The 26,970-nt window shown below is 34.1% G+C and overlaps 4 protein-coding genes across 11 annotated transcripts in view; 3 read left to right on the top strand and 1 right to left on the bottom strand.

Moving 5' to 3' along the window:
- Positions 1–9,673, top strand: part of LOC106104241 (ecdysone 20-monooxygenase) — a 36,334-nt gene extending 26,661 nt beyond the window's left edge. Inside the window, exons 5-9 of the mRNA XM_013284223.1 lie at positions 4,548–4,743; positions 5,185–5,347; positions 5,643–5,876; positions 7,076–7,273; positions 7,896–9,673. Of these exons, the coding sequence (XP_013139677.1) occupies positions 4,548–4,743; positions 5,185–5,347; positions 5,643–5,876; positions 7,076–7,273; positions 7,896–8,000 (896 nt within the window). The 3' untranslated portion in view covers positions 8,001–9,673. The remainder of the gene's footprint in view (positions 1–4,547; positions 4,744–5,184; positions 5,348–5,642; positions 5,877–7,075; positions 7,274–7,895) is intronic.
- A 353-nt stretch (positions 9,674–10,026) lies between these two features.
- On the top strand, positions 10,027–11,504 carry LOC106104182 (putative hydroxypyruvate isomerase). Its single transcript, XM_013284141.1, has 4 exons — positions 10,027–10,371; positions 10,593–10,877; positions 10,968–11,098; positions 11,241–11,504. The coding sequence occupies exons 1-4, from the start codon at positions 10,182–10,184 to the stop codon at positions 11,415–11,417; spliced, it is 783 nt and encodes a 260-aa protein (XP_013139595.1). The 5' UTR covers positions 10,027–10,181; the 3' UTR covers positions 11,418–11,504.
- A 96-nt stretch (positions 11,505–11,600) lies between these two features.
- LOC106104181 (aurora kinase C-like) lies at positions 11,601–14,326 on the bottom strand. Of its 2 annotated transcripts, XR_001225659.1 has the most exons (7): positions 14,109–14,326; positions 13,838–14,029; positions 13,573–13,729; positions 13,026–13,162; positions 12,379–12,610; positions 11,873–12,052; positions 11,728–11,797 (listed from the first exon to the last, which is right to left on the bottom strand). XR_001225659.1 is itself a non-coding variant. In XM_013284139.1 (6 exons), the coding sequence occupies exons 1-6, from the start codon at positions 14,186–14,188 to the stop codon at positions 11,951–11,953; spliced, it is 900 nt and encodes a 299-aa protein (XP_013139593.1). In that variant the 5' UTR covers positions 14,189–14,326; the 3' UTR covers positions 11,601–11,950. The 2 variants fall into 2 exon arrangements, 1 of the variants encoding a protein (XP_013139593.1); XM_013284139.1 differs by having other exon boundaries at positions 11,601–12,052.
- Positions 13,660–26,970, top strand: part of LOC106104179 — a 49,256-nt gene continuing 35,945 nt past the window's right edge. For 4 of the 7 annotated variants that reach the window (XM_013284135.1, XM_013284138.1, XM_013284134.1 and 1 more), the window contains exons 1-2: positions 16,438–16,627; positions 21,352–21,544. In XM_013284135.1, the coding sequence (XP_013139589.1) occupies positions 21,426–21,544 (119 nt within the window). In that variant the 5' untranslated portion in view covers positions 16,438–16,627; positions 21,352–21,425. Of the gene's footprint in view, positions 13,745–16,437; positions 16,628–21,351; positions 21,545–26,970 lie in introns of those variants that run through there. The other 3 variants (XM_013284137.1, XM_013284136.1, XM_013284131.1) reach the window with 2 other exon arrangements.

Genomic DNA, 26,970 nt, shown 5'->3' with positions numbered 1-26,970 from the left:
ACCAAAAAGTTGAAACAAAAGGCTTTGTACACCTACGTGAAGCTACGTATAACTTCCGTTCTTATATGGGCATACGGACGATTTGAGAACTCGGTTAATTAAAAAAATACAAGGCCACGCTTTATTTACGTCTGCAGCTTTAAATACACACTAACTTTGGCTCGCGACGCCGTCCGCGCGGAATTAAAAAAAAAAACAAATATAAGTAGCCTATGTGTTCTTCCGGAGTATTTTCTACATCTATGTCAAATTTCATCGAGAAAACAAATTAACATACATATTAAAATTGCTGATAAAATTTTAAGTAGCAATGAACTGAAAATATTCGTGAAAATAAACCCTTATCAGTTAATTCATATTATTTCGAATCAATAAAGTAATTCGGCATTGACTTTGACTTTGCTCGTTTCGATTATTTATGTAATTAGGTTAGTGACACACTGAGAAAAAATTGCGTAACGAAGTCGCACGATTTTTATCAACGTTTACAAACGAGATACAATTACTTTGTAAGATAATGTTTAACGTAAACTGTATCCATTTATAATACGATTTGAAATTGTTATATTTTATGATAGGGGTCTACGATTATAATGGCACAGATATCTATTACATACAATTAGAGCTAATTATTATGTATGGTTAAAATTACCTTGAATATTTAAATTATTTATGTGAGGAACATGCCTATGCGAATAGTGTTGGTAACGCGCATGTTGGCTGGTGGCTGGACTAAGGGAACGCTTGCGCATATATCCACAGCCCCACCTGTGCTAGCAGCCGAGGCAACTCCGTCCCTTTGACTTACCTTGACTTAAAAACATGTTAAAGCTATACTTGATGTGTTTTCCATAATTTTCGGAAATCTTTAAACTAGTTAAGCTGACAGCATACTAAACGATAATAGGCAGCTGTTTTATAAATCAAGATCACGAAGGTTCATTAACATGGTAATAATAAGTGACCTCTATTTGTAGTTTTGCAGATTAATTGATTTATATTATAGATGAAAAGGTTTTTCATTGACCTTCTTAAATCAGTAGTGTTACTTTTTAAAACGTAATATCGAATATTATTTGAGTTGGATAATACGTTTGATAATATGAAATGTAAACAATTGGTGGACAATTAACTTTGGTATAACAACAACATTTTCAATGAGATCCCTTGCCCACCTCGACGACCTTTGCCCGGTCAACAGTGCAGTAATTAATTTACTGGTGCGATAGTGCACGTGATAGCGACGCGTTATGTTCACTTGAACGTTTTCTTTTTATATTTATTCAATGCCAACATGTTTTATCAATGTTTACGAATAATTACCCTTCGTATCAGTCCTTAAAGAAAGTGGCTTTAATAATAATTAATAGCTTCAATTAATATGATGATAATATTTTACGTATGATTTTTGTAAGATGTTTTTTATTTTAAGAATCATATGCGAAAAGAAATTTAAATATCAAAGCTCAATTTGTATCTGCTTAAAGGTATTATTTGCGTAGAAAGAACTGAATTAGGTAAAGGTAATATGACTAAGAAGAGATGATGACGGAAGATAGATAGTTTCGTTGAAACCTGGTGCGCCGTCGCCGTCAAGGCTATCTTGTTTTGTGAAGGCTACGAAATAAACTTATTTAACATTCAAATAAGTTTTATCTAATTAGTCGTAATGTTTGTCACCCTTGGAATTTTATCTGCGACAGGTGGTATTCAAGGTTAATTCTATTTCTATAAAATTGTGTTAGTTGCTTGGTTAATTTTGCTACTAGAAGGATATTTGTATTTCATGGGTGCATATTTTGGCTATTTACAGTGAACCGCAGATTAATCGGCTTGATTTATTTTAAAGTGTGTGTGTGAATTCCAAAATTATGTAAGTTAAAGTGCTCACCTAGTAACTACTTCAAAACTTATATCTGTCATAAGTTTAGTTTGTTTGTTGGAAGTTTGAGAGTAGCCCCACTGGTAGAGAAGGTAAGGAACAAAAGGTTAGCATGGTATGGGCACGAGGAGGGATGAATCGCATGTTACAAGGAGAACGTTAGTTATGAGATACACCGGTAGAGGTAGACCTAGAAAGAGATGGATTGCGTGAATGAAAGGTAACATGAACAAGAAGGGAGTGATGACTGAGATGACGTATGATAGTTATGTGGAGGACAAAAACCTTTTGCGCCGACTCTACAGGAGTAGGATAATGAGAAAGATGATGATGATGATGATGATGACTTATATCTATCATAACCTTATTCTAGTTTCTATGATAACATTGATAGTACATATCTAACTAATAAAGCATTCAGTTTTCCTTCAATACATCGTAAAATTATAGATAGATAAGACGTCATAATGTTGTCTGTTGGAAGACACGGAACATAAATCGACGGACAGCATTTCAATGACGAAAATATGACGCTGCATCTGATAATGTCGCTTAATGTAGGTCAGATATCGTAGGAATAGCGGCGATAGTGATAGTGCCCGCATCGCCTCGCGTCGCCTCGCATCGCCGCGAGGAATGCAACATTAGAAGTGCATTATGATACCACTCGGTTATCGACGCAAGAATTATGACAGCTGCGGATAGGGTGACTAACTTGTTCGAGACGAATTGGATAGTCTTGAACGATATAGGTTCGATATTAAGCCAAAAAGTTATTAATTTGCTAATAATTAACGTAATTAACATCAGTGATTAAGATGAACACACACCTAAACAGGGAGAAAAAGTGTAAAATCTTGAGAACGCATCTCTTTCATATTTCGGGACATGTTGATATATTTTTTGTGGGAACTACAATTAGACAGTTTTTTGCATTCCTAACGTCTACCCATATGTTGATATAACCTATATTAAGAATTGATTAAAACGCATTAATAAAATTATGGAACAGAGACAGTCCATTAAAATACCTAACTCATAGTGTACGTAGGACCTAGTTAGCGAGCTATCGCCGGGCTCGTAACGCTTCGTAGTTGTGGAGATAACTCAACAGCAGATGCTATTGATTCGTTCCGTTCACACAGAACTTGCAACGTGCAACGAAATCGTTTTAGACAAACATTATTCAGATTTAGAAGTTTTATCTTGTTTAATTTATATCACCATCTGTCTGCCTTTTTTCCTACGCCATCATCATATGGTTATCTTACTTCTTACTAATACTGTAAATACGAAAGTTTGGATGGATGTTTGTTATAGTTTGTAGCGTAAACTTCTGCACGGATCTGGATAGAATTTGGCACAGATGTAGAATATAGTCTGGAAGAGCACATATACTTAGTTGTTTTTTTTTTAATTCCGTGCGAATAGAGATGCGGGCGAAATCTAGTAATTAATAAAGTAAGCACCCGCGCATAAAGGTAAAATATGAGATGTCATAAGATCGCGCTAAATACTTTGCAATTTCTGTTTACGTCCGAGTAGCAAGCGTGAATATGTATGTTGAATGTACAGATTGAAAGAAAGGAATCATAAGTAGCGCCGTTAAGCGTCTGATATTGTAGTTTAATTCACTTCAAGGTCGAACCAACTTTTTAAGAACACGTTATCTCTATTTCTTTAAAAAGGATGACTGTTTTTGCAAGTTATTTTTGGCTGGGATTGTACCACTTTTAACCGACTTCAAAATGGGCGATCTTCTCAATTCGTATGTATGTTTTTTATTTATATAAAACCCTAAATATCAGCAGGACCTCGTCCCGAAATTCTACATCCTTTATTCATTTATACTTGAAACCTGTTTGGCCATGTACAGAGTATGTTGGGGTGCAAAGGGAAGATGTTTTAAAGGATCTGGTTTCAGCACAATGGATCTCACAAAACAAGATTACTAAGATTACTATCGTATTGGCTAAATTATAATACAAGCATTTGTATTGTTTTTTGATCTTATCTCTTTGAGTGTAATGTAAATGTAAGCTAAGTAAGACAATCTTGACATTGCTCCAGATATGAAGTCGGTAGTTACTTGTTGAAACAGCCAATGATGTCCTTCAAATATCTATCCTTTTAAATAATATTCAAAAGTTACCATAGTCCAGAGTTATTATGACGATTTTTATACATTTTTTTAAAGTACTCTTGATTTTTATAGTCTAAAAATGTAATAAAGCTCATAAAAAGATCTTTGTGTGTTAAATAATATCGTTTTTAAACATTTTCTTGCACCGCACCGCACAAAGTTTGCGTCGCAATATCTTAATTCAATTATGTAGGTAGTCGATAATCGGTCGTTTCCGACGCTGCCAAATTTTCAAGTACAAGTTGCTTTGGCCTTGCGAATAAAAAATAATCGATACTGCGGAACTAATACAAATGATTCCTTTAATTTGCGTCATGTGATAAAAAAATATACATGAGTTTGTACGTACATATCAGAGTCTAATGGTTTGAGGTCCTCTCGTGGGTGTTCTACGTAGTTTTCATTTACGGAGTTTTTCGACATCAGGTACGATGAAAACTACGTATACATTGATTAGTGTGTAACAATTCCACCTTTTGCTTAGTACACATAATTAATGACACGTATGTTTTTTATTTCTAGCTGTATGCGGTCTAATGCTAGGCACGCGGCTCGGGTTCCTTGAGCGCTGGATGTCTGGGCGGGCGGCGGCGCTAGCGGCAGCAGTCAAGGCGCACTTCAGGGCCCAGCGGGACTCCTACTACGGTGCACCTCTGTGGAAGTTCGCCCCCACAAATCTGTACAGGACCTTTGTAAAGAGCGAAGAGACCATACATATGTAAGTCCTAATGATTTTTTTATAAGAGAAGGGGGCAAACGATCGGCGAGAACACAGAGATAGTCAACGATGCCCATGGACATCCGCATCACCAGAGGAACTACAGAAGCGTTGCTGGCCTTTGAGGAAATTGTAGGCACGCTTTTTGAAATGGAATTCATAGGAATGCTTGCATAGGTTGAAGTAAAAATAATAATTGAGTAACCAGCAATATATTTCGGACATCGTTGTTTTGTTACCATGACTGAAAATCATACAAAGAATGAAAGATTAACTTAGTTAGACTACAGCACATTATTCTCCCTACTTAATTTTTAATACAGCAAATTGTTTTAAATGTAATTACAAAAGAAACACCTGAAATTGTACGATTTAATAGTTTTTTATCTGTCTCCCAATAGTCGATAGTACTCTATACGAAATCTAACGATATCGTGGCAGGATAATATCCGAGCTGATGGATGAGGCGATGTCGCGGACGAACGGCGCGGCGCAGGACGACGGCATGCGGGAGATCTTCCTCAATATCCTCGCCAACCCGGAGCTCGATACCCGCGATAAGAAGGCCGCTGTTATTGACTTCATCACTGCCGGCATTGAGACGGTGAGTGAACAATCTAAATAAAACCATAGATGTGAAATATCAAGATTAGTCGATTCTACTATTTGACAACGATCAAAGCGAAAATTTCAATTTATTCTAGTTCGAAAGTCTTAACTTGATAAAGTTAAGTACAGACGCGGAAATCCGCGGTGTTCCACTTCTGGAAAAATTACCTAGTTAATGCAATGAAACCCATTCCGCCTATCGGCGCCGTGATTACTTTCTATGTTCTCTATGTCTATTAATTCTCTATTCCTACTCATTATCTACGTCTAACCATCGGTCTCTGCAACAGTTAGCAAACAGCCTCGTGTTCCTGCTGTACCTATTGAGCGGACGTCCAGACTGGCAGGAGAGGATCCGCTCCGAGCTGCCGGTCACCAAGCGACTCGACCTGGAGGACCTCTCCGCCGCTACTTCTATACGTGACGCTACCAAGGAGGCTTTTCGATTGCTGCCAACTGCACCGTTTCTAGCTCGTCTACTCGACAAGCCTATGAATGTCGCCGGACATAGGTTGGATGCTGGTGTGAGTGTCTTTTTAACCATTATTCTACCGTTGCTCCATCTATTCTTACACATTAAAAACAGAAGTTTAATGATGCCCAGAATAAACTTGGATCGCATCTCAAATACATTTTATCTTAAACACGCTGATGATTTTTAAGAAGTCGTGGTAATTGGTGATTGTTGTGTATGTAAGCCTTTACAGTTTTAGAATAGCAGATTTTTCATGTAAAATACTATGAGAAATTCAAAGTAAATTCTACATATTTTAAAAGCTTCTTGCATCATTATAATAAACATAAAAATAAATTATTAAAATCAACATAGAAGAACAATGGATAGTTCATATTATTCGCATTAAGATAAAAAAATTATAAATATTATAACAATAATGTAATTGTGGTCAATAAAATATTATGTTTATGTATGTTCATATACAACATGAATGATATGGTACAATATTATTTGCGCATTAGAGATAACTAAAAGCTATTGCGATAGTTTAGTGCTGTGTTGCGGCGCATCACTCGTTCTCGGTGTTGGAGCTAGCAACACTGCCCCGCCATATTTGCTATGCGTCAATGTGTCGCATTACTTCTTTCCCTGTGTGCCAACAACTTTAAATTTATAACGCTACCGGTTCGGTAGCGTTATAAATTTAAAGTTGTTGTACACATTTGTATTGTTATAATGATCCGTCCGATTGGTCTGTCACACAAAAGGAAAGAAGCGGCAAGAAAGAAGTCGACACATTGACGCGTCGCAAATATGGCGAGGAAGTGTTGCCACCTCCAGCGCCGACAAGTAATGATGCACCGCAACACCATTTGAACTGCGCAAAGCAATATCATTCAATCACTCAATGAACAGTTGTCTTCATTTTAATACTAGCTTTCGCCCGCGACTACGTCCGCGTGAAATAAAATAAAGTAACTACCTTAACCTATGTGTTGTTGCATACACTCTTTTCCATCTATGCCAAATTTCATCAAGATCCTTTCAGCAGTTTAGTTTACAAACTCTAACATGCATCTATCCATCCATCCTTTAAACTTTCGCATTTTAGTAGTATTAAAACGTTTAAATTGACAGAAGATTCTTCTATTCTTCCAGTACCAAGTGTATTACACCTTGTAATTATATATGTCTTATTCACATGACAAGCGAGATAAGTCCTAGGTGTTTTATAGCTGGTTTCTTATTCATTGTGTTAAAATGCAGACATTTGTGTTGGCGCACACGGGCGCGGCGTGCCGGCGCGAGGAGAACTTCTGCCGCGCGCGCGAGTTCCTGCCGGAGCGCTGGGCGGGCGGGCTGGAGCCGCACTCGCCGGGCCTCGTGGCGCCCTTCGGCCGCGGCCGCCGCATGTGCCCCGGGAAACGATTCGTTGAACTAGAACTACATCTGCTGTTGGCCAAGGTATGTGTCAAACAGATTTGATAGATTTGACCTACTTACGTATTGGAACATTTAATTTGAACTTAAACAACTTAAATTCAACTTCAAAGTTAATGTTAAAAAGAAAGTTAGTCTATATAAATTGCTTGAAAGGTATAAAACATATGAAGCATCCGGTACGAAAGTAAGGGAAACTTTGTACTGTGTTAGAATAGGGACAGCATAGAACCAGTACTATCTATTGTAAGATTGCTTGTGACTTGTGACATGGCGGAAGTGATTCATCATAGACAAAGTATGTCGCCGAGAGGACGTTTGATTTCACAACAAATTTAAGTTATCACTCCTTAAACAAATTGTTGTTGCGCAATGTTCGACCAGATAATGGCAGAACATAATTCATAAGATAACGAGACTATGGCTACCTCATAAAGCTGTAATGGTGTTAGAAATTTAATAAAAATAGATAACATGATTATGTTATACGAAACTAATCAATAATTTGTGCAGTTTAACGAAGAGCTTAAATAAATGTAACGTAAATGACAAGAATTTTGTAGGATTTCAGAATTTCGATAACAATGTGAACAGCGCCATCTATGGCTAAAAAATGAGAAGTTTTACTAGTTTTTTTATGTTGTAGATAATGCAACACTGGCGGGTCGAATTTGACGGCGAGCTGGACATCCAGTTCGACTTTCTGCTGTCTCCTAAGTCCCCGGTCTCGCTGCGACTCGTCGAGTGGTAGACTTAAATCCCATTTCCACTTAACGGTTTGCAGCATGACCATAGTTCCGCTACTAGCCGCTAAGTGGAAACATGCACAGATCTTGCAGGGTGACCTTTACACCTATTAAAATTTCTTATTTCATACATCGTAACTTTCATCCAATAATCCTATCTATTTTTGTGACACATTTTTAACCTGTGTACTGAGCTTTACCCTTTTATACACCATTAGCAGTCGTCTGCGCATCAAGTGTTACGTTTTATTCTCCGTCAATATTACTATTACCTGGCATAATTTGCTTTGTAAATATTGTTCTTCATTGTCAAAAGAATTGGTTTGCAGATGACTGTAACATAGTCCCTTCTGATTATAACAGGCCCTCAGAATAGTGCCGTAAGTCGAATATATTGCTATATTGGTGAATGTAATTTTTTTGATAGATTGCATTATAATTATCATTAGTTTTGATTTTATTGATAACAGATTTTCACATACAAACAAGTATATCTGGGTCGGTGAGAAGTGGTATCGCAGTTCTCACCTATTTTTTTTATTGACAGGAGGGCTCTAGTGGACTGTCATAAATTAGTTTGATTTCAGCCCATCGGGTCAGATATCCTTGTAGGTCTATAATTCTGGATAATGCTGTCAAATAATTCTTTATAAAAGAAATTAAAAAGCAAAAATTGTCTATGCCTAACAAAGTGGCGCGCGCAAATCATAATGGTTGCCATTACAGCTCAAAGAAAACGCTTTACAGGGTATTGGCACAGTCTGCTCAAAACATTTCTTTCCTCTAAATACCGAAAGAACTGTTGACATATGATTCATAGTTAGTATTTTATATATGATTGTTTACATAGTCCTACGCTAGAATAAGTTGATATACGTTGTAAAACATGGCTGTGTTAATATCAAAAAGCATATTTATATTAATATTATATCGACCATGAATACCTCTTTATATGAAGACTGTATACTAAAAGCACATGCATTTATTTTAGATGTAAGAATTATCCACCAATCTTAATTTGAATTACTATTAATTTGAAGGTAAGAAAAATTTTCGTTTTGTTTATACATAATGGTAACTAAACCAAACCTGGTTATGTGATTGAAAATTAAAAAATCATGTGCCTTGTGGTGCAGTTACTAAGTGTTTTGTTTTTTTGTTTTTAATGTTTGTTTTTGTGCCCTTTAATACGTTAAGCTTTATAGGAATATACTTATTTTAAACCAATAACTACATAAAAGCACAGACCTGAAATTAAGTCAGTTATTAAAAAAAATAACTAAAGAAAAACGTACCGCACACTACATTTTATTGTGTATTTACGAATCATAAATCTTGAAATGTACTCAGTGTTGGTTTAAAATATGTAAATGTATATGTGTAATACAATATTAGTTAAGATTATTATAATGAGTTTAATTTTAATTCTATAGTCCGTTTACAACCTACTATTACTTGCTACTAAAGAGGCAGCCATTTCCTAATTAATAATTATGCCTATTGTTTTTAATTATTTAAATAACTTCTGGGTTTTGTTATTTTTTTACCTTATTGATTAATTATGTTGACCATTCCGTCTTTGTTGGACTTTACGTTATTTTAAACTTTAATCTGTGTTTATGTATTCATTAAAATAAAATGTAAGTAAGAGTATAACGGTATTATGTTTATAATGATAACAAACGAATTTACTATTCATAGATAAAAATAATACGGCTTGTCAGTTTCTTGTTTTATTTATTGCTATATGTACCTTCTCCATAATTAATATTTTCAGGTCACTACAAGTTTCCATAGAGGGGCTCGGTACCTACCATATGTTAGGGGTTACTAGACCTTATTAACATGCTGGCATATATATGGGTAGTCGTGAACCCAGGACCTGCAGATTTTAAATTATGACGTTTTTAACGAGAACTGACTATAACTATGGTTTTCGCAAAAAAAAAACGAAATACTGAAACTTTAACTGCTACCAATTGTTTTTATTTCGATGTAGATCATAAAGAAGGTTGACATTGCTTATCTTATCACGAGTTCATATTGATTGTGGCTTTTGCGTTGTGCTACTGATAATAAACAACCTGTTGATAACGCTGTTCATAAAACTTTTGCAAATGTCATTAGTGACAGAACAACATAACCTATAAGTTGTTGATTTTATTTTCTTATAAGAGTTCATAATTATGAAGTTCTGTGCGAATCTTTCGTTTATGTTCACTGAAGGGGCTACTATACTAGAAAGATATGCTCTGGCTAAAGAAGCAGGTTTCAAAGCCGTTGAAACCGGCTTTCCCTTTGGTCATACGGTAGAGCAAGTGAAAAAAGCAAAGGAATCTGCCGGGATCGAGCAAGTACTAATAAATCTCAAGACAGGTAAGTCCGTACTCATATAAATTTTCAATAAACAAAATCAATGCAAAGCGAGGCAAAGTAAATTTAGTAATAACTTAACAGCTGCTTATTTTTAGTTTAATTAAGGGATTGAGAGCAAATAATATACCAACATACAAAAAAAATATTTATTATCTAAATACCTGAAATGGCTACAAGTAAATATAACTCCTTTATAAATGGATATTTAAAATACTTTACAGGTGATGTAAGCAGAGGAGAATTAGGTGTTACAGCCATACCTGGTAAAGAAAATGAATTTAAAGAGAATTTACAAGTTACCATTGACTATGCGAAAGCAGTGGGCGCGAAAAAAATTCACATAATGGCGGGAAAGCTGGAAAACGTTACCACCAGTAATTGGGAAACATATGAGAAAAATTTAAAATATGCGGCTGATGTCTTAAAAAATGTAAACTTGTTAGGTGTAATAGAACCCATCAATCAGCATTCGGTACCAAAATATTTCTTGAGTGATTATGGGAAAGGTAGTTTCATATTTTAATTTACTGATGATTTCAGCCAACTCTGATTGATCCTGCCTATGTTTTTAACTATCAAGTTTTGTATTTTTACAGCCGTGGATATAATAAAACGTATTGGCAGTGAACATCTCAAACTTCAGTTGGATATATTCCATCTTCAGCACATTTGCGGAGATTTGTCTCACAATATTAAAAACCTAATGCCTTACGTGGGACATGTTCAGGTAAATATTTCTTGACTAAGCACAATATTTTGGCATATACTTAACTTTTAAATTTAATATAGTAGCTCTAAAACTTTCACATTTAGATTATTAGTATGACATTTAACCAATTACAGTAGTTACTGCAGTTTGACATTTGCAGATTGCTCAGGTGCCAAACCGGAATGAACCAGATGTACCAGGAGAAATAAACTATCCATACATACTGCAACATTTAGATGACAATGGATACAGTGATTGGATTGGGTTGGAATACAAACCGGCTAAGGGTAGTAAAGATGGATTAAAATGGATTACAAATTTCGGTTACAGTCTATAGTGTTTAAGCAAAAATTCCTATAAAATTAAATAATGTAAAAATCAAAAAGTTTATACATTTAATATTAAAAGTATACATTTATTGATTAAAAGTACAAATTTCATAAACTATTTTTTTTTCACATACGGCATATTTACACTAGGCTTTTGCAACTCTTAGAATATACTTTGTTCTATCAGGCTGCAATCTCTTATCAGTCTATTTTTCTATTTGGAGTAATATGATCCATCCATCCACAACTCAGCATTTACTATGTTTAAATTGATGAAAGAAATATTCCATTGTCAGATTATGTGATGTCATTTTTTTATATATATATTCAGCAGTTACAAATCATAAATAAATTTGTGTCAGCTGTGTGCAGGTTTGCCGATGACCATCTAGACAAAGAGACTTTCGATTGACACTTGTTAGTAAAATCTACTAAATTCAACTAGTATAATGTGATAACTAACTGGCGCCAGTGTATACAATTGCTGGTTGTGCTAATGTCCAACTGTAATGGCCCAGTGTGAACCAAGCATTATGCAATACTAATGTTTATGTGTGCTTGGACCACTGTAGTACTGTTGAACCCAAGGGTGAACCTTCGCCTCCGCAAGTGATATCCTATCTGTAGCTTGATATTTTAAAAGCTGAAATAAAAACATAATAAGATTGTAAATACTATAAAATCATTTCACATTGTAGTAGAAAAAAATTATACACAAAATAATAGCAATGCAGTAATCATTTTCTTTTTTTTTATTACCAATTGCCATATCCTATACAGAAGTTATTAATAAATGTAAAACTACATTTGTATGATAAATCTTAAGTATGATATGAAAAATTCGTACAGGGGAACAAAATTAAAAGTTATATGATAGTGAACAAGCATAAAAAAGCCAAATACCTCTAACACAGGACTGTATACGGGGAGACAATAAAATAATTTTATATTTTAAATGTAAACACTTACCTTTGAAATTAAATCCCTAGCACCCTCAGGGACGTAAGAGGGAAATTTTAAGTCTATGGCAATAATTCTGGCATATGTATTATCTTGGTCTTTACTTTCGAATGGTGGTTTTCCGACCAAAAACTCATACAACAAAACTCCAATACACCACAAATCAACTGATAAATTGTAAACTTGTCTTGTTATCATTTCTGGAGCCAGATAATCTAAGGTACCGCACATTGTTTTACGCCTGCAAAAAAAGAAAACAATTGTATTTGATTTATTTTATTTAAAAAACTCTAAAAATTAAAACTAGCTGTTAAAATATATTGCAACAATATTTTCTTGATATCCCCCTCATATACAGTACGAATTTCTTACTGCTTACTTTCAGGTTTTATTTCAAATTTACTTTTCTCATATACATTAAAAATTTTAGCTATTTCCGAATAGCTATCACCCTTTACTTCATCTCCGCAGAATATAAATACTTGATTAGTTGCCTATGTGTTCTTCCAGACACTTCAATATAGTAGCAACAAACATCCATTCAACTAAACATTCATATTTTAATAATGTGAATATTTTCAAAGTATATATCTCAATTATGAGATTACATGATTATGAAACTGAAAGAGGAATAAGCAAACTTTAGTAAACCATACCTCTCTGATGGTGCATGCACAGACCAACCAAAGTCACCAAGTTTTAGATCACCGTTGTAAGAGACAAGAATGTTTTCAGGTTTGATATCTCTGTGTATGACATGTCTCTGGTGACAGTACTCTACTGCATCTGCTACCTGAAATATAAACAAGAATGCTACTGTTACAAGATTCAAAATGCATAACAATTAATGTCTATCTATAAACAACTAATGTGCCACCATTTAACATAGCATCAGTTTAGTATAGTGATGTGTAAATAAGCTCCGAACAAGTCTAAAGCTCAGTTCTGATAGTCTTAAAACTGGAGCTTGTTTCAGTAATTAAATTGGCAGCTTATACAACTACTGTACTATTATTGTAGAGTTGGTTCACTGAACTACTTTACTTGGGTGAACTGTGACCCAATCTGCAGGCCATAATTTATAGTTGAGTTACCCATGACTAGTCTGTTTTTTTTTATTCATAAATTTCTGTATGGTAGTCTAGTTAAGTAACATCTTAATTTGGTAGGGGAGGGGACAGCTAAGTACACAATTAATTTTACCTGATATATGCTTTTAGCAGCTCTGGGTTCAGGAAATCGTCCATGTGGTGAGTTAGTAAGATGTTTGTAAAGTTCCCCACCAGCTGCAAACTCCACAACAAGGTAAATTCTTCTTTCATCGTGGAACCAAGTCAACATTTGAAGAATGTTTGGATGTCTGTCAAATAAAGAGGTATGTTCATTGTTATTTTATTCTTACACAAACAAATGTTGTTACATGATCTGTATATGTGACAATAATAGTTTTAATTGTACAGAAACTTACTTCAGATGAGTTTGTATTTCAATTTCCCGAAGTACTTGGCGTTCACATCTTGAATTAACTAATTGCGACTTGAACAACGTTTTGATAGCAACTAAATATCCAGTTTTCTTCTCTCTAGCCACATGAACGTGACCAAATTTTCCTCTCCCTAGTCCATGGCCGAGTTCGAAGTCTCTGGGCGACCACTTATATCTAAAACAAATGATATCTCCCATATTTAATCTATCGTACCTTTAACATTGATTTAAGTAATAAAAATAGCGGTATTTACGGCTTTCCATAAGCTTCATGATTTCTTATTTTATTCCGAAGTGCTGCCACTTCTGCGGCTTTGTCGATCTGCATTGTCATAATTTTATTGTCAATGAAATCACAGCCTTACAAAATTGAAAAAGTATTATTTACTTCACGATAACACAATAATATCAGAAAGTTTACTTTCACAGATGACCGTTAACAAAAGTTCAGTTTGATGTCTGACGTAAGTTTAAATTCGCGCATAGACTACATAGAGTGAAATTTAATAGGTTAAAAAATGTTTATTGAAATGTTGCAATGTGCAAACCTCTTTACAGAAAAATCCTAGAACATGTGGAAAATTAAATAAAAGTAATCGAGCCAGCGAAAAACAAATACACACACATAACTACTTCTTTATTTCTTCTTTCTGTATTGTCGAGTTGGTTTTTTTTTGTGAGTGCCTCTTTCCTCAGCTCCAACTACGATAAGCTCCAAGCGGATACTTTAGTAAAGAATTTGTTACTATCCAATTTAAAAATATCAAATCAGTATCATAAGAAAGGATATTTAAATATATCCACCTATATTTATTAAACAGTATTATACTATGGACGACCAAAACCCTTTAATGATATTTTGCTGTGAAGATATTGCAGGCGCTAACAAAACTTATATTATTTTTATTTTAAACTAAGGCCATTTACACAATAGACACAAGTATGCGCCATTACCGCTAAAAAGATCTCTTTGTCGTGAATCTCCGGTTTGAGAACACTCCCCTGGTTGCCTCAGCCAGTTTCGGTATTTTCAGCGTTGACATAACGAGTGACGTTCAGTTTCGCGGTCATCTGGAAGATAAGGTCAAGTTGGCTTCCAAAAAGATGGGTGTCCTCAGTAGGGCGAAGCAGTTTTCAGTCGGGCCACCGCCTTCAACTCTATAAGGCGCAAGTTCGCCCCCTCCCCCCATGGGCGTCGTTGAAGCCCTCGGTGTTCTCGCTGCTTGTTCGCCCCTTTTATTATAAAAAAGAAAAAAGTGACCACAATATGACAAAAGTTTTTAATACTGGAAAACTTAACATTTACACATTATCTCTCAATAGAATCATTTTAATAATTATTCGTGTTTAAAAACTGTTAATTTGAGTTTGTGCAGTTAACTCGCGTTATGATAATTAAGTAGGAGGCTAGGAGGGAAGTCCATTGTAATATAACCTTGTTGAAAACAAGTGCTCACTTCAGGTACTGCAACGTGCTCTGTTGGAAAAACAATTTCAACCCCCAACGCACAGAGAAAATATGAGTTCAATTTTTATTTGAATGTTTGTGTCATCATAACTTTTAAACAAGGAGACTGATTTTATTGCTGTTTTTCCTTTTTGAGATAGTTATGTTTACGATACTCATGTATCACGTAGTTAAAAATTCCTGGGTTATAATTACAAGCCAATTATAAAATTAAATGACTGAATTTGTTAGAAAAAAGAAATACTTTTAGAAGGTTTTCTTCCGGCGAGGGTCTTTAAATTCATTATTTAATTTACTACGTGACATTAGCAGGGGTCTGGTGGAGGGCTGAGGGGGCCGGGAGTGGCTCCCTAACCAACCCCAATGTTCAGGGGCTCGACCCTAACGACATTCTTGAAGCATCCGTACTGTCTATACGTTATATTTGTAAGATATTTATTGAATCCTAAATACGAAATTAGTAGATGTATTGTCAAAGAATCTTGGGATAATATTGGAGTATTTAATACTTGAAAACACTTAACTTTAAAAACGTTCAAGTCTAGTTACCTGTATCTACTAAGTAGGGTTGGCGACAGGCAGGCAGCCGCCCGTGAAAATTAAGTTCAAATTAAGTTGATCCGCCGATCCCACGGAAGTGGTCAGGAATATCATTATGATGAACTTTACTTGCTTGAATGTATCTACATACTTCAACTAATACTCGTTAGATTCTAATTTTCTCATATGAAATAGAAATACTTTACAAGCTTTTGTGTCAGAACTGTCTCGCACAAATAGTGTTCATAACTTACAACTTTGCCAAAGTCTTAGAGCAGATAAGAAAAAAAATAGTTGATTAGTAAATGAATTTGTTATGTCAAATGTTAAATGTCATAACAAGCTTGCTTCATCTCAACTTATCAATGTTTATAGGTGGACGTGAAATTTTCTACTGATATAATAGAATTGAAGCGAGATAAATAATGATATAGAAAACAACGTAGAGTGTTTCGTAGTAAATGAAGTGTCCGTCGTACTACGAAGTAAGTTTGCGAACATCCCCCTCCCCAGGAAAATGAGGAAAACGCGCGCACCGGGCGACGGGGTGGCGTTCATTCCGTGAGAGACGGCGCGACCGGGCGCCGCATGATCGATACGGCAAATATGCTCAAATAAAACATCAATTTTTAACTCATAAATAACTATTACATTTTCAACTTTGTTACAAATAATTACATTAAGAAAACTCATTTGTGTTGCCAGTTAAAAAGACTTTAATTTCCAATAAAAAGTGCGCAACAAAATCGTTTAAGACCGGACCGGGTGAGTGATACATAATTATTAGCACGTTGGTATGACCTACATACCCGGCTTTGATTCTTCGACATGTTTTCATGTTACTGATTGATTGGAAATATCTGTTACTTCATATGGTATTGTTGAATATGTATTTCGCCGGTAAATGAGAAATAATATATTTTCCAATTTGAACTACGCATTATTTTTGCGTAGTCAACTTAGGAATATTTTTACATGTTATGAATTTTGGACATTAACATCGATTACCTCATACAAATTAAAAATTTAATCATAATAATATTTACGATAGAATTTTTAACTTGATTTTTTAATTTAGAGCTTATTCAAGCAACCGAATAATTAAATTTATTTCTGAAGTATTAGTATAGGTGTCAAAAATATCAACTTCGATTGCATTTAATGTATGTATATCTGTAAGTGTGTAACATGATGATAATAGAGTATTTTCTTTATTTTATTTGTTCTATTGTGATACAAACCAAAACTTCCTTGTGTTACATTTAACTACCCTTTTAATGTAACATCTTTTTCAAAAATGTCTCGAATATTAAAATGTAATAAGCACTAAAACATAATTATTTAGTTTATCTAAAAGTAAACCTATAATTACTATTATACAGCAAACTAAAAAAACCTAAGCTAATAAATTTAATTTCATTAGCCTTTCATTAATTCTTACTTTTTAATATTTCTTATTTAACTGTCATTATAATTCTTGCATACGCGCCGAAATGGCCTTTTAAAGCTTGGCAGGCTGTTTACAAACGTGAGCTACTGGCGAGTCGAGAGCGCTGTTAGAGAAAAGATCTTTTGAAGTGACCATGCATACAAAATCGTGACATTGAGAATGTCTTACTACTGTTTTTTTAAATAAGGCTTAATTTATAGCTAAAGATTTTAAGCATTGTCGATGTTAATTACTTAATTAAATCTAAAAGTTTGTAATTACTTTCTGATTGTGTTTGTCGTGTCGAAGTTATAGCGCAGGTACCTATTGTACCGCTATCTCATAGTTAGGTCACTTTCACTGGCACGTGGCACGCCCTGATCATCTGGCACCGCGTACGTGCGTACCGAATTATTGCTATAACTGGCCAGTTGGAAAGCTAACTTTTTATCTTATTGTCTATGGTCATTTTAATTTTACATTTAATTCTATTGCCGTAGTTTCTGATTAGTTGTAAATTAACTTACTTTTTATTAGCTATGTCCATAATTATTTAATAACTTACATTTAATTTTTTTTCATTGCCTTAATCGACTGTGTTGTTTTGTAACTGGATCGTACTTGCGGTACAGCAAAGCGGGGAATAGGTATGTATTAATGATTACAAGATTAATTTCGTAACAAACATGATTCAGAAGTATAGTAATCGTTCGGATCTAATAACAGTGATGGCGTACTTCTTGTTCTATTGCTCTTTTCTCTCCAAGGAATACTGGCCGATTTTTAAAATTTGTATAGTTTTTCTTACAATCTTATTGCTTTCTTTTATGCAAACAGTACTCGGATTTATATGACTTTAAATAAATTACTATTATTTTAACTCTCTTATAGAAACGATATTGTTCAACTGTATGTTTTGATGCCCTAGTGGCCTACTTTTAGGTCTGCGTCAAGATAAGTCTTTCATTTTAATCGTTACTTCAAATAGATATTATAATTATTTTATTTTCGGTTTTTATGATCCAAAATATTTCTTCACCCGACTGATAAAGAGGATAATTTATTACGTTTATGATTTACTTAAAGGATATATGAAATCTTTAGCATTAAGAATGCCACATTATTCCGAAGGAAGGTAGGCTAAATTATCCATTATTAGCTTTTGCTTGCGACTCCTCCTGAAATTAACAAAAATAAGTAGCCTATGTGTTCTTCCAGAGTATCCTCTACATCTATGCCGCATTTCATCGAGTTCTGTTCCGCCGTTTAGGCTACAAACAATTATCCATCCATCTAAACTTTCTCATCTTATTAATCTAACTAATATTATAAATGCGAAAGTTTAGATGGATGGAAGGATGTCTGTTAGAGTTTGTAGTCTTAACTGCTGAACAGATCTCTGTGACATTTGGCATAGATGTATAGTATACTCTGGAAGAAACATAGGCTACTCACTTTTATTTTTTTTTATTCCAAGTGGTCGAAGTCGCCGGCGAAAGCTAGTATATAATAGTAAGAATAATGATTCAAGCAAACCATGCGGATAGAGAATTTTACATATAACCTAGTTTTATCTAAGTAGTACCTAGGTACATCATAAATGTGCCTATTTCGGTTGACCTCAGATTTTATTACGCGATATCTCACCTCTACGTTAGCAAGCGAGGGGTGGGTAAGGGCGTTCTCCCTAAGACAGAAAGGGTGAATCGTTATCGTTAGGTGAAAGTCAAAGTGTAAATTATCGACATTAACCTTGGTATAAGGAATCCTACTGCTACCTTAACTCTTGTAACGATCACAAATAACAGTCGCATAAAACGAAAAGTGCGATGTTAATTTTGAGGTTATGTGTCAGATACGTTCATAATATTGCCAGTAATCGTTACTTGGCGCATAAAATGTTTTGTAACAGTGTTTTTATTGATTTGAAAAACGGAAGCGGTTGTTAAATTTACTTTTTTCTTGTAATAATATTATAATACCACTGCAAATTTCTTTTTATTGAATGAAAATGATTTGCATAAAAAACCAACACCGTAATCTATGAGTAGTTGATACGTAAAATACTACTGATTTGTTTAATGAACATAGTCAGGTTAAGGCACTAGTCATATAATAACGAGTAATCATACTAATATTATAAATGCGAAAGTTTAGATGGATGGAGTAATGATTGTTAGAGTTTGCCTAGCCTAAACGGCTGAACGGATTTCGATGAAATTTGGCATAGATGTAGGGGATAGCCTGGAAGAACACTTAGGCTATTCACTTTTGTTTTTTTTTAATACAGGACGGAGTCGCGAGTGAAAGCTATTTTGTAATAAAGTTGTTTTCATATATTTTGCCTTTCTTTGACTCTTTTCATTTAAATTCTTTAACAATTAACGTGTAGGTTAGGTGTTAGGTAGGCCACAATTTCTTCGTCGTTAGCATTTCTAATGTATTGCAATAAGAAATGTCAGTCTGCAGTTAATGATGGCCAATGCAACACGTATTGTGTACGATACAAATGTGAAATAAATTGCCACCTTATATTGCGAGTAATCATTTACTTATAACAATCGAAATATTGCAGTTTACATCTAGAGATCGATGTTTTACAATTTCATTTTTATTTGCTGATATTATTATTAAACCAAATAAATAATTGGACTATGCTGAAATTAGTAATTTGCGTACTATTTATCTATATAAAAAGTCCCTTAGTGTAGAATTAGCATTTTGAGCTAAGAGTAAGAGGAACCCATACTAATAGATGGCTTTGGTGACAAATTAAAAACTAAATACTGCAGTAAAAAGCTCAATTTCCTGCTTTTTACCATAACTAAAACTAAAATTCCTAACAACGACAAAATAAAATATCTTTATTATGTACTGAATATCAATCGTTTTAACCAATCCATCCATATTCCGTCTGGTTTATTTCCGTCTTTTTCCCACCAATCTCAAACGACCGCTAAATGTTTTATCGATTCAAAGAGGGAGCTGAAGTTGGCTAGACTAAGACAAACCCTAAGCCTCACGGATGAATTTGCTTTCGAAGCAGATCCGACGAGACGAGGTTTTATTGATTTTCAATATAACCAATTACGTAGTACTCCAGTTTGCTGAATGTCGATTGTAAAAATTTATTAACACTAGCTTTTTTACTTGGTTGACTTTAGGATATTATTAAAATAGTTTCATGACTTTTAATACTATTGTAACAGACAGAGATGCATTAGAAATGATTTTAAATTTTAAATCAATGAGAAGCAATTTAAAAATATTGACAATTGAAACACACGTAAAATTGTATAGCTATTGTAAATTAAACGTATGAACTGTTGGGACTTTAACGGTCAAATTCTTAACTGAGTTCACCACGTGACCGATAAGACGAAGGTCAATGACTCTTAAGTCTAACAAGAGTTCATTTTTAATAGACATCCAAAAATGAGGAGGTTCTCAATTCGTTTGTATGCTTTTTTTACTTTTTTTCCCACTATATGTTTTAGATTAACAACAATCAAACATTACCCTGATCTTTGCAAAATATTTTTTAGCTGTATCTTTTTTTCTGTTGACACAGATACGTTTTTAAATAATAAAAAGGTAGTAGAACAAATATTTCTGCAGTGACAGCAGTTTTGTAATACAATAAGTTCTGTGGTTTTGGTGAGCATTATGGTTGCATTCAGGAATTTATCTTTTGTTATTCGCAGTTAGATTTTCAATATGCTTTTACCCACGTTTCTTATTTAAATAAAACAAATAACAAAAGTATGTTGTTAATAGACCATTCTTTTTACTTGCTTTTTCACTTTTCAAAAAATTGTTTTCATCTCAAAAATGGTTGAGGTATTGTTGCTTGTAAGGTAGATTGCGCCTCTTCAGAAACTCTGATGATTTGTGTTTACAGCTTTTTTTCTTATAAGCTGACCACAGGGCAATTCAGGTTACTTCATTCACTTATGCTTATGTGTCACGTGTTTGGTTTACTATAATATATCGTTACTTATGTGCAATTTCTTTTGTTTTGAATTACTCAAATTGCTAATCGATTGTTTTTTTTTTTCAGATATGACTGTCGGAAATTATTTTCTTCCGCTGGACGTGATGTGATCGTGATGTTTTGTGCTAACTGAGGTTACAATGGGCCCGTGGGATGACAAAGATGGGCACGACAATATGGCGTCAGCTCCGCCCGCCTCCTGCATCAGCGCGGAGCACGGCTGCGTCATGTTCGACTGCCTTTCACATCTATGGGAATGGTAAGTTTCTTTTATAGGAAAAGACGAGCAAAACGGCCTCACTAAAATAGCGACCGCTACTACATACACCAATAAGATAAGAGCTTCGAGAAATTATTTTGTAATAAATATGTTATTGGTGATCGAATACTAGAAGGTTGCAGAGGGTGTTGAACATCATTTTAATTACTTTATTACATTTAAAATATGTTCAATAGAAAAAGCTAGGTCGTTATTTTTAATACGGGCCATAGAATTTTGATTAATAACTCTCTAATTAAATTTTAAAAAATAATTTGATATTGTACAAAACCGCTTCTACATTTTGCGCATTAAATTTTCCTTTTGTTCTTTTGTGCTCCCTGACCTAGTTATTGTACGATATTTAACCAGAAAACTTATAATTCATGCACATTTTCACAGCGGCTATGGCTCTATAAAGGAAATTTGAAAATTAAGAAAGAAAGAAATTTATTTTTATACTTTTAGTATAACTAATAACTTTACTGGGCTCTTAAAAGAGGTAAAAAATAATAATTAGCGCATGGTCGCTTGTTATAGACTCTTTAATTTATGAAAATTTTGCAAAGTGTAGTTAGTGGGATTTATAAACAATTAAAGATTTCTTCTAATCCGTTTACTTTACTAGTTTACTTGCTATAGTTACTCTTTATTCTATTTCCATTTAATGAGTCCCGATCTTCCAAAGCAACTATGTTAATTCACTCATCATTTCATTTTCAAATAGTTTAGCGATAAAATATAACCTACTTTTTAGAAGTGATCACGAAATCTTTACGATATTTCGACAATCCGCTGCGTTTGCTGTTTTATTAAGACTGAGATCATAAAACGAGCATTGACTTGGTCAATGTAAAGTGCTGACGATCTTTGATGGCCAGTTATTTTTTATATGACATAGCAAACACAAGCATTTTGTATAAATGACGCAGTTAAGTTTCGTAGCTAGTGAAAACTGCAATGATTAACACGTGGAATACAGATGTGTTGCCAGTTAGGTAGTTAGTATAGGAAAGAGAAAACAGAGAACATAGAAATCTTTATACTTCTAGAGTAGTTGCCTTGTGGTTTAAGACGATTACAATTATCGACTACATTTCTAGCTGACCTATACAGATTGTTTATAATAATATACCACTGAAGCAAGTTACTAACATGAGATTTTTGCGGTCGATCTAATATTTTCTTTCTGATAAGTTAACTGCTATTTTCTTTCGTCTGTAACATCACCTGTTACATAATATTAAAAGTAATAAAAAACAGCGATGCGTTACGTCATGTATAAAAGGTACAGTGCAGTACAAAGGTTCCGTCTGGCTTACACTCAGCCTGGGATCCCGGCTTTGTCCGCGCGGCGTTTGTTACCGCCGACAGTGCTCGCAAGCCGGTAAACTCGGGAAAGGCTTTGTTCATGAATATTAAATGCGTCACTGTAGAGATTTAATACACACTAAAGTTAGTTATTACACAATGTACAGACGCAAAATTGAAATTCAGTATAACTACTGAATTTTAGCTTGACGTTGCGAACAAAACTTTTAAGAAATACTTAATTAAAATTACCCGGGAACACTGTCTGGGTTTTTAATGGTGACTTCAGCAGTCCCATAGTAGATACATTTTATCCAAAACATACACTGAGATTTTTAAAACACGCAAAATAAATATAAAAGTTGTTCACACCCGACGTTCCTAGTTATGCTTTGTGTGATGTATACACGTGAGGTTTTGTACGTATATACATATTTTTAGTTGCTGAGCCACACGCAATGTATTCTTTTCGACGTGCTTTATTTAAAAGAAGTACTTTAAAAAAACATAGTGTAATAAAAAGTCTAGACACATTGTTGCAAATATCCACAAGATGTATTGTCTCTATTTCATTATCCTATTTATTTTTTGACAAGATTTTTACAAGTTATTGGGTTATGCAACTTTACAAATGATCCAAGATCCTCGTAATTCTAAATATGTATCTATTTAATTTAAACTAATATTCAATTTCTTTTAAAATTGATGTTGTATTTGGGGTTTAGCAAATAAGGCAAACCGAGATAAAGTGACCTATTTGATTGCACTAATATGTCAAATTAAATTAGTCAACGATGTTTATGTTCTCAAATGTCCTCTTTTGAAATTCGACTGCAGTATTGGGATCAAATGCATCGTCAGACATTTTAATATTCTGTTTATGTTTGTGATTTTACAATACAGTACATTTTCACTTTCGAACCACTTGTAACCAGATGCTTTTATATTTATCGTTTAAAGACGTGTATTACAAGTTTATGATCACATTAATGTCTTTTTATATGTCTGCAGACACTTTCCATGGTTACCTGTTTGACTTTCTCGTAGTATTGCGACAGGTTACACGCCCTTAGGGCTATTTCGTAATTTTAATTGGAAGATGAAAGTATTTTAAAATGATTTTTAATTTATAAATGTCAGCCAGTTCTTTTCTTGTTTACGAATATGCTTATTGATGCAATTGATTGATTTTGTGGACTTTTGAATACAAGTAGTGCTCTTGAAAAACTGCAGGCGCTTTTTAGACAAGATGTCTTTCTCCGTTGTGTTCCTTTTAAAACATCCATGGGTATCGCCAGGGGTGTAAGTGGGGCTGCTTCCACCTGTCTCGCCTAAAATCCCTAAAATTGTAAAATACATATAAAAACTACTTCAAATAAGACCATTCTACTGTTCCCTAACTTTACCTACCTAGATAAGCGGCTGGCGACGCCCATGCAGCACATTTTGTTATTTTAATTTGATAATTCAACGGCAATAATAATATTCATTTTAATCGTCTATACAATCAAACTAGTAAATAAATATTAGGTTTCATTTCCCATTCCATTAAGATGTAGAAAACTTTCTTTTCGATTTACATCATGACGATTTCACATTGAATAGAAAGCCATATTAGTTAGTCAAAATGTAACAAAGAAAATAATAGCGTCATATTTCTCAAAGCATCGAAGCGTCAATCGGAAAGAAGGCTGCGACAGTCGTTAATCCAATCTTAGATCAGAAGTTTTTCACGTGGAAAGCAATTTCGATTTCGCGTCAATCTTGAACGAAAGTGTCACATAGCGGTCTTTGATGTGTATTTCCCATTTAACATAAAATAGTATTGCACATATTTTTTTACACAATTTTCAATCTAACTTTTGGACAGAGCAGAACATTTACTACGTGGAGGAACATTTACAACATCTTCAGGATATTTATTTTGTTTTTCGTTTTTGGAATTCCGGACTAAAATATCGTATTAATGCTCAGATTACGTTTGAATGTCATAATCAACAGCTGAGTGTAGTAAGTCCAGTAATGTCGTAAATAGTCTATTCTTGTTACATGTACGAGTATATCTGTGTAAGTAGTGCACGGTGACAGTTGGAGTGGGCTCAAGACTGCGTGGAATTTAGGTGACATCAGCACGCAAATTACACGCCCAGCTTCTATTGGGCTTTGTTTGCTTGCTTCTTTTAAGGTAAACTTATACTACCATGATATATGTTAGAAGGGTATTAGAAGGAAAATAAACAAAAGGAGTATATTGTTAACCGCGGTCTTATTAGGGGTCTTCCTATGAGAAAAAAAAATCGCTTTATTATATAGATTAGATTCATGAAGTCAGGTTTATTTATCAGGTGTCGATATATTTATTAGTTGCAAGTTAGGCATTAATAATATCTAGAATGATGTGAGGAAATACGAGATAGTGCTGGTTAGCGGTGAGCACGTTTGCGGACGTCAATAGAGTAGCTAATAATAAACGTAAGCCTGGAAGTTGTCAGCTAAAATAGTATCGATCACGTTTACAGTAGAATTACGGTCAGTATAGATTTATAACAGATGGTTTATTGAATTTTGCAACCCAAAGATTCATTGTCGCCTTATTCCAATGGATTTTCACAACAATCAGCCATTTTGCCATCTAGCTTGCGCTTTAGGTCTTCTTCTTTGTAGCTGTATTTATGACAAGTTTAACCAAACAAAAAATAAGTAGATTTCCAGATAATAAACTTAAAAAAAATTACAAGATTTAAAACAAGTGGAAATCGATTAGTAACAAATACATTATCTTCAATACGTCATAAAAATATATAATATAGCTACGATTTAGGTGTGAACAGTTTCCTAAAGTGTTAATGGACCAATGAGTTAACCTTTATATAAATGGATTTAAAAATGCATAGAGACATCCGTGAAAAAACAAATTTTGAGGCGTGAGTCATCTGCACCGCCGAAGCGAAGTCATTATGAGATGAATGGAAGACATTATGAGGCACAGCATTCGAATCTCGACTTGTGTCATATTACGGTTATGGTTACGACAGAAAACAACTTGAGCCAGTAAGTATTTTATACGAATAAGTTTTGAGGTTACTTTTGTCATTATTACGAATGGGGATACAGAAATAACTAATTTAATCTGTCTTGAAATTTTAACACTTGGAATGATTCCCTTTGCGTCAAATTGTACTGTCTTGAGTTTGACTTTCCATTTGTGACCTTATTAGGTTCCCAAAATCACGCAATAGTTAGTATCTGTTAAGAATGAGAGCTTATTTACTGTGCTATAAACATCGTATATTGACCACAAATCGAGTTCCGCAAGTTATGAGTAATGCTTGGTGATGACACATTCTCACCATGTCAGTTACCCAAGCTACCGGCTGACAGCTCGATTCTAGTGATGTGACATGCGACAGCTATTCGAACCGCGTACGGTCATTACTATTCGATGGCGAAAGAGGTCACTCGACGAATCGATTTCGAGAATTCGAATGGCATCTAGCATAAAATGCTTACGTCTTCTGTGTCAATCCCTTCACTTGAGACCTACTGAGTAGCACTATGTACTGAACTCGAATGAATCATAGTAGGAAATTGTTCTCTTAATTTTATCCGACTAGAGAATGAAAGAAAGAGACGGTTACCGCGTTTGTGAGTCTAAAAGATGAAATACATAATTAAATGAAAATTTAAATTAGTTTTTATTGACGCTTAAAAGTTGTATGCAGAACATTTTAATGCTATAATTTGATACTATTAATGGATAATAGTTTGGAGCCAATATCATGATACGAAGTTTAATATAAAAGCTCTATAGTTTATTGGTAACCTTTGATTTCTATTTGTGAAATCTAAGAATTTTAAATTATTAAAAATAAAATACGATTTTGCTATCAAAAAACTTTATTCTTACAATGAAATTATAATGAATCTGTCGACTTTCTATTGCTATTAAACGTAAAATCTATTACATATTCATTTTTACTTTTTAGTTCGAATTAAAAAATATAATTTAATTTCATATGACTAATAAATTATTTATGAATGATTTAACTACCTCCTATAACATTCTAAAAAATGTCAAATTATAAGGAGACTTGTTATTTTCTTTACTTATTTTA

This window comes from Papilio polytes, unplaced genomic scaffold, assembly GCF_000836215.1.
Source record: "Papilio polytes unplaced genomic scaffold, Ppol_1.0 DF823691.1, whole genome shotgun sequence".
Taxonomy (NCBI): domain Eukaryota; kingdom Metazoa; phylum Arthropoda; class Insecta; order Lepidoptera; family Papilionidae; genus Papilio; species Papilio polytes.
The sequence above is the reverse complement of the archived record's forward strand: the minus strand, read 5'-3'. Positions and strand labels throughout refer to the sequence as shown.